The sequence below is a fragment of the Dipodomys spectabilis genome, unplaced genomic scaffold (genome assembly GCF_019054845.1).
Source record: "Dipodomys spectabilis isolate Male_0828 unplaced genomic scaffold, ASM1905484v1 ptg000175l, whole genome shotgun sequence".
Lineage (NCBI taxonomy): Eukaryota > Metazoa > Chordata > Mammalia > Rodentia > Heteromyidae > Dipodomys > Dipodomys spectabilis.
This window is the reverse complement of record NW_024870852.1, coordinates 18862922-18875540: the sequence shown is the minus strand read 5'-3', so window position 1 is coordinate 18875540 and position 12619 is coordinate 18862922. Positions and strand designations below refer to the sequence as shown.

At 43.2% G+C, this 12619-nt stretch overlaps 1 protein-coding gene across 1 annotated transcript in view; it reads right to left on the bottom strand.

Annotated features, from left to right (window-relative positions):
* Positions 1–257: 257 nt before the first annotated feature.
* The window catches only part of Ift52 (intraflagellar transport 52), a 28151-nt gene continuing 15789 nt past the window's right edge, over positions 258–12619 (bottom strand). Inside the window, exons 10-14 of the mRNA XM_042694268.1 lie at positions 8272–8426; positions 4581–4668; positions 3203–3311; positions 1885–2030; positions 258–725 (exon numbers count right to left, since the gene is read on the bottom strand). Of these exons, the coding sequence (XP_042550202.1) occupies positions 678–725; positions 1885–2030; positions 3203–3311; positions 4581–4668; positions 8272–8426 (546 nt within the window). The 3' untranslated portion in view covers positions 258–677. The remainder of the gene's footprint in view (positions 726–1884; positions 2031–3202; positions 3312–4580; positions 4669–8271; positions 8427–12619) is intronic.

Genomic DNA, 12619 nt, shown 5'->3' with positions numbered 1-12619 from the left:
TCAAATACACTACTGTGCATTTCCACCTATCAACTGCTCCTGCTAGATGGAAACCATCTCTCTCACTGTTCCCTGAGAATGCTCTTGAGCCTCCTTGGGACAGAACACCACATTTAACCCTGCATTATAACCCAAAATTATGATATAATCAAGTTCTCCAGAAATTCACATGAGGGAGAAAATGTGGATGGAGACCACAGCCTGCATGCAGATGGCTGAGTTCAATGGACAGCTGGCAGACAATATGGTGAGCGATCTAAGGAAGGTAACTGCTCATTTATTTTTTTCCTTAGGTACAGTGGGGCAAACACACTGAGTTTAAATTTCGTATTATTTTTTAACTAGCCCAGAAAGTTGTGCAGTATTTCCCAAAACTTGAGAGTTTTATAGGTCTTTCATAAGAAACAAATCCTGGAGTCAGAAGAAAAGACTTCAATGACAGACTTTCATAAATTGTAAAAGTACAAGTTTGACACAGATTTAATTTTAAAAAATGGAATGTCTCTTCCATAAGGATTATAAACCTTACCTATATGGCTGCTGCAGAAGAGGCACAGATTTCCACAGTTTATAGAGGAAAGAGGATATAAAGGATATACACCCTTTGGTAAGGAGTTGAGGAATGATTCAAAAATACAAAGAGAATCAGGAGGCAGAAATGCTCCAACAGGCAGTCCTCAGAAATTGTTAGGAAATCCTATTTCACTTGTATCAATATCATGTTCCTGGATGAGAGAATAAACAGAATTTTAGTTTTAGCAGTATAGACCTTGAAATATGAATTCTTTAGTGTTTTGCATGTTAATGCGAGATTTGCAATCATCATTTAGTAGAACACAGGTTCTCTTTAGCCTTTTTTTTTTTGTCAGTCGTGGGGCTTGAACTCTGGGCTTGGGCGCTGTCCCTGCACTCTTCAGCTCAAGGCGAGCGCTCTACCGCTTGAGACAAAGCACCACTTCCGTTTTTTAGTGGTTTATTGGAGATAAGAGTCTCATGGACTTTCCTGCCCAGGCTGGCTTTGAACCACGATCCTCAGATCTCAGCCTCCTGAGTAGCTAGGATAACAGGTGTGAGCCACCGGCGCCAGCCCGGCTTTCTCTTTAGCTTTAAGGCTGAATTCCAGCTGAGGATCAAGTTTTTACAACCAGGACAGGTTTTCTGACCAATGTCCACACCCACCATGATGAGTACTAGCAAAGATAGTTGGAGACGATCTGCTAGACTCCTTACCAGCCTTAGGGACTCTGCATAGCTCTTCTGAAGGGGACACTACCTTTTTTTTTTTTTTTTTGTCGGTCATGGGGCTTGAACTCTGTCTAGGCTTGGGCGCCATCCTTGCGCTCTTCAGCTCAAGGCAAGCACTCTATTGCTTGAGCCACAGTGCCACTTCTGGTTTTAGAGTGGTTTATTGGAGATAAGAGTCTGGAGGACTTTCCTGCCTTGGCTGGCTTTGAACTGCGATCCTCAGATCTCAGCCTCCTGAGTAGCTAGGATTACAGCTGGGCTATCTGCATGGCTAAATCCCTCAGTGACTTCAAGTCTTTGCTCTAAAATCAATGGTGCAGTAAGCCAGCCTTGATTGATCACTCTATTTTATACCACCAGTCACTAGTGCCAACTTAGCATACCCGATCCCTCTGGCTTGGCTACTTTCTGTATACTATAGTATTTACCATCTTCTAGCATGCTAGGTGATGTATTTATATATTCTATTATTGTTCATTGTCTGGAGCCTACAGCTCCATAAGCATAAGGACTGTCTGGTGTACACATATGTAATACTTAATAAGTACCTACAGAACTAATGAATGTTATAAAACACAGCTTATGCACAGTACTGCCATTTCAATGGCCCCATTTCAGTGAGCCTCCTGCACTCTGTACCTGGTTCAATTTCTTGAACTCCACCACTTGGAAGAAGATGTGTTCAAGGATATGTTTGGCATCCTGTTGATCCTTTGGTAGTTTACTGGTTACTCCAAGAATGTCACCACACTTCCTGACATAGAACTCCAGGTCTTCTTCAGTACCTACATACAGTAAATAAAGTTAGATTAACCCTTCACTTCTGCCCTCAAAGTACACACAGTGTATTTTAGTAGGTATACCCTGTTAAGTTCTGAATCTCTCAAGATTAATCACCTCTTCCTAGAATGATATGACCACAGGACTTACACACTGACAAATTCTAGGTCTTTCTTTTCTTCCCCTCCCTCCTTCCTTCCCTGATCTTTTTCTTTCTTCTTAGTGATACCTAGGTTTGAACTCAGGGCCTCACATTTGTTCAGCTTGCTTTGTTTTCAGCTGGCACTCTACCTCCTAAGTCATGCCTTTGGCTCTGCTTTTTGTTGTTTATTTTGTACATGGAATCTCATGGACTTTACTGCCTGGGCACACGACAAACCTAGATCCTCCAGGTCTCAGCCTCCAGAGTATCCAGGATCACAGGTATGGGCCACCAACGCCCAACTTCCTGACTCGCTTTCCTAATCTAACTGTTCCCAAGACCAATGATCTAGATTTGCTAGATGGAAGCCAAGGTCATTCAACAGGTCAGAATTAAAGGCCTACAGAGATCAAAGCTGAAACCTTTGGTTTTTTGCTTAATATCTTATCTATAATCACTCACCTAAGTAACTGCCCTCAAGAAAAACAACTATTATCATTCATGCACAATGAATAAAAATTTAACTTTAAACATACTTTGGTTTTTGGTGTTTTTTTTTTTTTTTGATGTTGTTGTTGGTCGTGGGGCTTGAACTCTGGGCCTGGGTGCTGTCCCTCAGCTCTTTAGCTTAAGGCTAGCACTCTATCACTTGAGCCACAGTGCCACTTCTGGTTTTCTGAGTGGTTTATTTTTTTTTTTTCTACTGCTGAACTAATTTGCCAGCCCTTAAAATTTTTTACTTTGAGACAAATATTGATATTTCCAGCTAATCTGGCCTCCCTACTACTTGAGATTACAGGTATGCACCACCACACCTGTCTGAGTGGTTTATTGGAGATAAGATTCTCACAGACTTTTCCTGCCCAGGCTGGCTTTGAACCGCAATCCTCAGATCTCAGCCTCCTGAATAACTAGGATTACAGGCGTGAGCCCCCAGCTCTGGCTTCACACTTTGTTTTAAGCTTTGTCAGATAGCCTATCTCAGAGGTTGTGATTAAATAAACCTCATAAAAGAAATGTATTAGTCCAACTCACATTTATTAGTGATCTGAGCAAGCCGTGCCTTCTCAGAGGAAAATGTCTCATCTAAGTCAAACAGTTCCAGAGGAGGAGGTGGCAGTTCCCTGAAGCTAGGAGGGAAAACCTAAAAGGAAATGCAGTCTTTTATGAAAGATGTTTTCAAAGCCATAACTAATAATGAGTGAAGAGACACATGGGAAACAAGGCAAACTCAGGCCTTCCCATGGGATGAACTATCCAAATTCCCATTGCCTCCCCCATCCATCACCCATTAGATGTAGAGCAAACTGGACTATCAGCACACAGTAACCAACCAAAGGGAACCAACTACAATATCAAACTAACCAAGCCAGCATACTGATGGCAGTTAACTCACAAACAATGCAAAGCTTGGGGCTTAGGTTTGTTTTGAAGATCTGATTATAAAACCTGTTTCTCATTTAATAATGAGGGGGTTTGGGGATTGTTGTTTTTCGTCTTTGAGATAGGATCTCACCCTGTAATCAAGACTGGCTTCAAATCTGGGTTCCTCCTGCCTTGGCCTCTGCAATGCTGGGATTATAATGTGCACCTTGACACACAGCTCAATCATGAGCTCCTTCAGGGACAAACATTATTTGGGAAGCAAATACAGACTCATGTAGAAAGGATGAACTTAAGAGTCAGAATGCATAGGCATGAACCAGCAGGGTACTGGTAAACATTTAACTATCAGCTCTAGGATTTGACATTTTCTATGATGCAAACACTCCCACGTGGCTAGTTTCAAGCTAGCAAGTTGTAGCCTGATAGTTTATAGCACTGCAAAATACATTGAAATAGGACATTATAAGATAGGTGTGGTTGGGCTGGGAAGGTGGCTCAGTGGTAGAGCGCTTGCCTTGCATGCTCAAGGCCCTGGGTTCGATTCCTCAGCACCACATAAGAAAAAACCCGGAAGTGGCGCTGTGGCTCAAGTGGTAGAGCACTAGCCTTGAGCTGAAGAGCTAAGGGACAGCGCCCAGGCCCAGAGTTCAGGCCCCACGACCGGACCCAAAAAAAAAAAGAAAAAAGATAGGTTTGGTTAATGCTAGATCAAAAAAAATTTTTTAATGTACTCTATTGATATAGCCCCCCCACCCCCCTACCTCACCATCTTTCTCCAAGCATTCTCACACATGCCCTCTAACCCCACAAGAGGGGAAGAGCTGAACAGCCAGGAAAGTCCATGCCCTGGATTTATCAGTTGAGACCCCCACATCGAAGTCTGTACAGAGTACTCACAGGTGTGGTGCCAGAACATGTTTAAGTTTAGAACTGTGACTCCATGAGGAGCACCACATTGATGTCTGGAAGGGCCCACAGGGAGGACATATGGTGGGGCTCTGCAGCAGGACTCCCCAAGCATGCTTACCGCAGGCTGAAGGGCTGGCAGCGGTGTCTCAAACTGAGGCTGGATGAGCTGGAGCGGTTCATGTTTCACATTTAGCTGCTCATGAGCCCTGTGTTTATAATAGAGCGAAAATGTAGGAATCAAGGCAAGGTGTCATGGCAAAGCATATCTGACTGTTCCCTACATTGCTCTGCATCAGAGTTGATGGTTCAATGCTACTTAATAAAACATACAAAATGTGTTGTTCCAGCTAATGTAATGATCCCATTAGACCTCAATTCTACAGATAGGAGAACTTTTCAAGTACCAGGCTTCTGGGTTTTACCTGAGGCACAATGAGATCCCCATGACTCATTGTTTGTTTCCAACAACAAGAGACAGGAATCCGGGGCTGGGAAGGTGGCTCAGTGGTAGAGCGCTTGCCTTGCATGCCTGAGGCCCTGGGTTCGATTCCCCAGCACCACATAAGCAAAAAAAAGAAAAAAAGCTGGAAGTGGTGCTGTGGCTCAAGTGGTAGAGTGCTAGCCTTGAGCTGAAGAGCTGAGGGACAGCACCCAGGCCCAGAGTTCAGGCTCCACTACTGGACCCAAAAAAAAAGAGACAGGAATCCAATCTGAAGACTGCTCTGGCAAGTATTATGTGTACATCTGTTGGTTCACTCACTCACTCAGCAAATCCTACTGCACTAACCACTACAAAGAAGGCACTACAAGTACAGCAGCAGTAAACAGACACCAGGGCAGGCCCTCATGAAGCTTACATTCCAGGGGAGGAGAAACAGTAAATACAAAACCCAGTAACATTCCAATATTCAGAAGAAGCAAATCAGGAGACAGGAAAGGGCCTGGGGTGGTTTGTCAGAGGAGCCCTCAGAGAAGTCATGTGGTGTCTTCAAAAGTGTCCCAGGCAGAGGCATGAGAAAGGAGACTAGGCATTTTGTCACAGAACAACAGGGAAAGTGGTAGGAGGAGGGAGCTTATAGGTAAGTGCTAATCTTACCCTGTGATATTGAGCTATGGTGGCTTCTCTTTGTTTCACTCTAACATTTATTTGTTCATAGTTTTTGCATTGTATATAATTTTATAAGATGGCTGGACTCTGATGGTAAAGCAACTTAAAATATTTTCACCCAAATTAAATTTGATGCATATCTGTGGCATTCAAATGTAAGCTAGAAAAGTAAATGCCAATGGGTATACAAGGCTCAGGGAAGGTTCCATGATTTCAGAAAGGAGTGAGATATGTGACTGCAGAAAGGCAATCAGCTGAGCACATTTCCAATGAGTGAAGACAAGTAACTTTATTCTAGCACCTACTACATGGTACTTAACCCTGTACTACGTACTAAACTCAATTCAAATACTCAAAACAAGCCTGGAACATGGGTATAATGTCTTCAGGAAGAGGAAGCTGAGGTGTAGACACTTAAAGTAAGTTTCCAGGTCCACATGGTTTGTAAGGACCAGAGGTAAGATGGGAGCTTGGATCTCACCAGCCTAAAACTAAAACCTCCAAATTCAATCTAGTCAGTAAGCAAAAGTCACAGGGACAGTAAACTATGGTCCCCATAGTCAACACACAAAGAATTCTGTTGCAGAGCACTAGTCTTAGCCATCTAGCCATGAACTTGTTCTTTTCTGCCCCTGTGGAGCTGACTATGGAGAGCAAATGCTTTGTTCCATTAAGTCTTCCCTTTCTCCACTCAGCTCACCACCTTATAGCTAGCACATATAGAATGAAGAAACTAGTCTTGAAGCCAAGCAAAGCCTAGTTCAGAAGGCTGATCTTTATGGAAATGGGGAAGAATTAATAGAAGAGCTAAATACAAATTTGTGAATCTTAATTTCCACATTCTAGCCTGAGCTCTGGTAATGTCCTTTTGCCACCTAGGGTCTCAATCCTTACCTACCTGACCATGAACTCTGGGTGGGTGGGATTCCACACTATTTGTCTTGACCTCATATCCCATTGGCATCAATAAGTATGGGATGAACGAAGGGGGTTACTTCAGAGAAACACCCCCTAGTTTACATAAGCCCACAAAAATAACTTAGAAGCTGGGCACTGGTAGCTCACACCTGTAAGTCTAGCTACTCAGGAGGCTGAGATTTGAGGATCATGGCTTGGCAGTCCATCAGACTCTTATCTCCAATTAATCACAGAAAAGGCTGGACGTAGCACTGGGGCCCAAGTGGTAAAGTGCTAGCCTTGAGCCCAGGGCCAAAGGAAAAAAAATGCAGAAAAGAGATATTTTGCTTTCAAAAGATGTTAGTAGCAAATAAAGATACCCAAAGATACCATATCAAGGTTGTAAACCAGTAATTACTGCCCTCTGCTGTGGCTGAGCCTCCAAAACATCCACTATTTGACTACAAAAACTAAAAAAGTCGCAGTTTCTAGCAATCCTTCATTCAACAACTACAAACACTTATCCTGGGCAGGTCTGAACACACCAGAAAAGAATTAGGCCCAAAGAGCAACTGGCTAGTGGAATAGCCTCCTGAAAAATCTGTTTTTACAAGGAAAGTCCTGAACTGAAGAGGAAGAGAGATCACCAGAGCTCCACCTTTCCACCACCTCATCTGCACAAGTCTCTTAACTATTATTTTCACCTTGTTTCCTGATTCCAACTGAATTATACAAACTGCTGCAAGAAATTGCATTGGCTGGCTTTGAAAAGCAGAGATTCAACCACGACCCTCTCCTGAAGGACTCTCCTAGTCTCCCATTTCATAGATCTGGCCTGGTCCTCAGCTTTGTGCTACCCCTAGCCTCAACATTATCACAAGTGTGAGTGGTGGGAGGCTTTAATCACAGCAGGTTGTGCTGCAGAACACCCTCTCCTAATGCCCTCACTCAGCTCCTGAAATCCCACTCAGCCCTGAAGGCCCACAATCCACAGCAGACACAGACTCTAAAGTATTGGTTGAAGTAGTAAGTGTGTAGCTAAGAAAGCCTTTCTTTCAGAAGGATCTCAGTCAAATCAAACTCCCTTTCTTCATTGTGCTCCTGGCTTTATTTTTTTCCACGCTTAGGATTTACCTAATAAGTCTGTATGAGAACTTTGTCTGTCTCCCCCATAAAACTGGAAATTTCAGGCATAGTGCCTGGCACTGTAGGCGTTCAGTGTTTGTTGGTTCTGAACATAAGTAAAGGGTAGGAAAAAAAGTGTCTGTGGCTGCACCCTTGGCTTCTAGCTTATCTAGTTAATTTTTCAAAATGTTATTCCTTGACTTTGTCACCCAGAGAGGAAAAAAAAAAGTAAACACTAATATAGAAGAAGCCTGAAAGTCATCCAGGCCTGACTATAAATCTTTCCCCTATTTTCCCTTCTTTAAATCTCTGTTTCCTCATGTGAGTATGAGGCTCAGAGCACTACTGAAATATTAAAGCAGAGACAATGGCACTGAACCACCAACTTTGATTTACTGAGTGAGTTCTGGGATTTAGGATTCTATAATAAAACTAGAAATGTCCTGGTCAAACAGAAAAGGCTGCTCCTCCTAAAGGCTGGGGGCAGAGTGGAACACACAGGGGCTAATAACTACTGGCAGTTCCTCTACAGCAACCACACATCCCACACGTTTCTCTGTTGACCTCACCACAGATCTAAGAACAGGTTTCCAGCCCCTAACTACTGCCCCCAGGCTCATGTTTTCACACCAAACACAGAGTGGACTGCAGTGCAGCTCAGGGAGCTCCAGGTACTGACTTGATGACTTTGGGGAGGGAGGCTGTATTCAGCTGGTAAATGGACAGGTCGAAGAGTGTGGTAAAGTCCCGTGGGTTCTCATCACCCTCCTGAAAACACACTCGGAGCCGCTCTGACAGGGTGGCTGTGTCCGGCAGCATCATGTAGTCAGAAATCTGAAAGCCACAAGAGAGTTCCTTTTAGCTGAGCAGAAATGAAAGCGTATCCTCTAGTCTTTGCCTCTCAGGTCTCAATTTTTAATATTTATACCTTCTTGCCAAGAGCTTTATCTGAGTATCTGTTTATAATCACAGAGGAATAAACAGGGCTAAATAAACTCCAAGGCCAGCTAAGTACAACTCTCCAATTACTTGCATACAACCCTGCTGACTGGTCTAATTTCACAAACTTTCATCTGTGAGTACTCAGCAATTCATACTACCTCCCTAATCCCTCGTGTTCCCACTTTCTAAGGCATACTTGTCACTACAACCATCCAAGACAAGTTGCTTTATGTAATCTCTACGGTTGACTTTATTTTCTATTTTAGTAAGAAAACAGAGGCAAACATAAAGAAAGTACAGCCAGGTACTGGTGGCTCATGCCTATAACCCTAGCTACTCAGGAGGCTGAGATCTAAGAGTCAAGGTTTCAAAGCCAGTCTGGGCAGACAAATCTGAGATAATTCCCCTTCAACTAACAAGAAGCTAGAAGTGGGGGTGTGACTCAAGTGACATAGCACCAAAAGGGAGAAATAAAAGCCAAGTGACAGCATAAGGCCTGGAGTTCAAGCACAAGTACTAGCACAAACATACACAAAAGCAAGATGCTGGACAGTATACAAACACAGTATATTTATACAGTTTGTATAAAAGGGGAGGGAGGAGAATACACATACTTGCTCATTTAAGTATAAAATGTCTCTGGAAGCACATACGGGACACTGCTAAGATTGTTGTCACTGGAGGGTAACAAAGTAGCTGGGCTGAAAGATACAAGAAAGACTATTCACTGTGTATGCTTTCCAATCCTGCACTATGTGAATATGTATTACTTACTCAAACTAAAAAAGTGTATGTTGACAAGCTTACTTCTTACTGCCCTTTGAACTGCACTTAGCTATGGGGCCTTCTTGGGAAAAGTTGAGAAACTGGTCCTTTAAAATCTCCCAAAACATGCTGTTCCCTGCATTTTCTACCTCTGGCTCTGGGGAAGATACGCCTGAGCATTACAGAAGTAATGTAACAGCCCAAGGGTCACAAGCTCTCCTCATCCTCAAATTATCTTCTTTTTGTTCTGTCATTATTTTTTCAAATAAAGTCTCATTTTTGCCCTGGTGGGTCTAGACCACAATCTTACTATTTGTGCCATTGCTGGGGTGACAAGCGCATGCCACTGCACCCAGCTTTTCATTGCTTGAGATGAGGTTTCTCACAAACTTTTTGCTTTGGCTGACTCCGAACCATAATCTTCCATTTTCAGCCTTCCAAGAAGCTAGGACTACAGGTATGAGTCACTGTGTGTGGGGATTCTCAAAAAAAATTTTTTTTTCTTTTTTTAACAAGAATTAAGGAAAGAACATAAATCAATACATTTCCTGTGGCAGTTTCCAAGACTTCAGCTTCTAATGTAACATGGGGTGAGGGAGAAAACAGTAAAACAACTTAACTATGTTGGGATACCCCTCACACCACAGACACCAGGTAAGGGCCAGCAGTCCCAAAGGTCCTGAGGCTGATTCTCCTATCCCTCTGCACAGAGATCTTCCCACAAAATCCTGGTGCAGGAAGCCCTCAAGGCCTTGTGCGTCTAGGAAAAAAAAACTGTGTGCTCCTGGGATCACAGGTCTTCCGATTTGCTGGCAAATTTTTATGTCAAACTTTTTTTTTTCTTGCCTGAGTGCTGTCCCTGAACTCTTTTGCTCAAGGCTAGTGTTCTTCCGCTTTGAGCCACAGCTCCACTTCTGGTTTTCTGGTGGTTAATTAGAGATAAGAGAGAACCTCACAGACTTTCTTGCCTGAGCTGGCTTTGAACTGGGATCTTCAAATCTCAGCCTCCTGAGTAGCAAGAACTACAGGCATGAGCAACCAACACCTAGCAATGCTCAACTTTTTAGGTAAACTCCCACAGCTCTTTATTGAGCTCCCATTTTACTCTATTAAATACCATTTGAAATTGAGATGTTTCCTGGTTTGAAACCCATTCTGATACAACATGATTTAATCTGAAATAACCAGGGAATTCAGGTTTTCAGCACTTCTCATTCTGCAATACTACTGGATTAGCATTTTACTTTCCAAAGCCTTATAATACTGTGTGCGTGCGCGCGCGCGTGCGTGCGTGCGTGTGTGTGTGTGTGTGTGTGTGTGCGTGTGCGTGCGTGCGTGCGTGCGTGCGTGTATGTGTACTCATTTATTCTTGCTGGTACCAGAGTTTGAACTGAGAGCCTAGCACCTGTTTGTTTTGCTTGATCAACTGGTACTCCATCATTTGAGCCACACTTCAACCTAGCTTTGTGTGGGTCATCTTTGGAAATGAAGTCTTCTGGACCATTCTGCCCAGTTTGGCTTCAACCTTTATCCTCCAGGTCTCAGCCTCCTGCTTAGTTAACTAGGATTATAGGGATGGGACCCTGATGCCTGCCTATTTTTCATTTCATTGAGTCAGGATCTCAAGCAGGGCTCCAGCTTGCAAGTCTTTTGCCTCCATCTTCTAAGTGCTGAGATTACAAGTATATCCTACCACACCCAGTTTAGACTGGAAATCTCTATGCAGCCCAAGCTGGCCTTGAGCTCTTGATCTTCCTGCCTCAGCCTCCAAAAAAAAGTACATTTTTTTCACTAGGTCTCAAATCTGGAAGGTAAATGCAAAGTTTGAGAAAAAGACCTTAATACCATCATCTTCTCCTGGTATTTCGTGAATCCCTCCCTTCTGCACTAGTGTAATGTCAGGTGTGGTAAGCAGTAAACCACAGGGCAATAGAAATGGGACTGGCTCCAAAAACTGCCTGACCTAGGGGTTAACAATGGCATGGCCAGGTATTGACTTAAATGGAGACCTTGCAGATTCACTTACTTCAGTTTCCTCAGCTGGGATATGGGACTGATAAACTTAGCAGGAGCAAGGTAGGAACACAGAACAGGTGCAGATGCAACATCTCTTAGTGCTGCTCCCTGGACTCATCCCATTAACTTGGACTGGCAGTGGCCAGGGGTGGATCCTGTGAGAACTGGAAAGCAAATTCCTGGCTGTCCCTAGCTCTTTTCAGAGGCTTACCTCACTTCTGAGGAGGAAGTTAAACAAAATATTGATATGTTTAATGTTTCCACAGACTCTAGCTGGACTGGAGGCTCTCCTATTTCCTACCCCACGGCAGATTCTAGGAAGCTGTGTGGGAGGAAGTAGCCTGGAGATGGTTAAGACTGCCTTTCTCCATCTCCTACACCTACACAGCAAGAAATCCTTTTTCCTGCCTTTTCAGTTTCAGAAACAGAAAAACTACACCATGAGCAGACTTCAACTCAAGGGACCTGGGTTTGAATCCTGACTCTGTACTTGCTTGCTATCTGTAACCGTGTATAATTTTTGTTTCCTCATCTGTGAAATGGGAATAAGACATCTACCTCCCACAAGTTCGGAATTAAGTAAGATGACTTAGACAAAAATATGATATAATGCCTGGCATATAAATGCCTGGCACATAAAATATTAAAAAAAAATCAGACTGAGGATGTTGCTCAGAGGTGGGATGACTGCCTAGCAAGCATAAGGCAACGTGAACTCTGACACCGCAAAACAAGTGAATGAGAGCTAGACACATAGCACTTTTATGAAATGTCCATCTCTGAAGTTAGGCTTTACAATCATCCTGTGAGGCAATGCGCATAGGTATCGGTGTCCCTGCTTCACAAATGAGGACACTGGAGTAAAAAGACAGAAGGAGCCTGCTGAGGTCCCAGAGCTGGTGGTGGTATCAGACTCAGAGTGCAGGCTACTGATTCCGAATCCAGGAATAGTTTTCTCATGCCCCCTTTTCAGAGAAATAGTACCATAGTGCCTTCAGGATTGTCTTTTTTTCCCCTCTTTAATTTTTTAAAATTATCTTTTAAGTAGTTGTACAAAGAAGTTTCAATTCAACATGTCAGCTTACGAATATCTCCTGATCAAAGTCACCCCTTTCATCGTTCTCCTCAAAACTGTTATTTCTTTTTTTGTTGTTTTGTTTTTTGTTGTTGTTTTGCAGGGCTTGAACTCAGGGCCTAGGTGCTTTCCCTGAAACCTTTCACTCAAGGCTAGTACTCTACAACTTTGAACCACAGCTCCACTTCCTGTTTTTGAATGGTTAATTGGAGCTATGAGTCTTATGGGG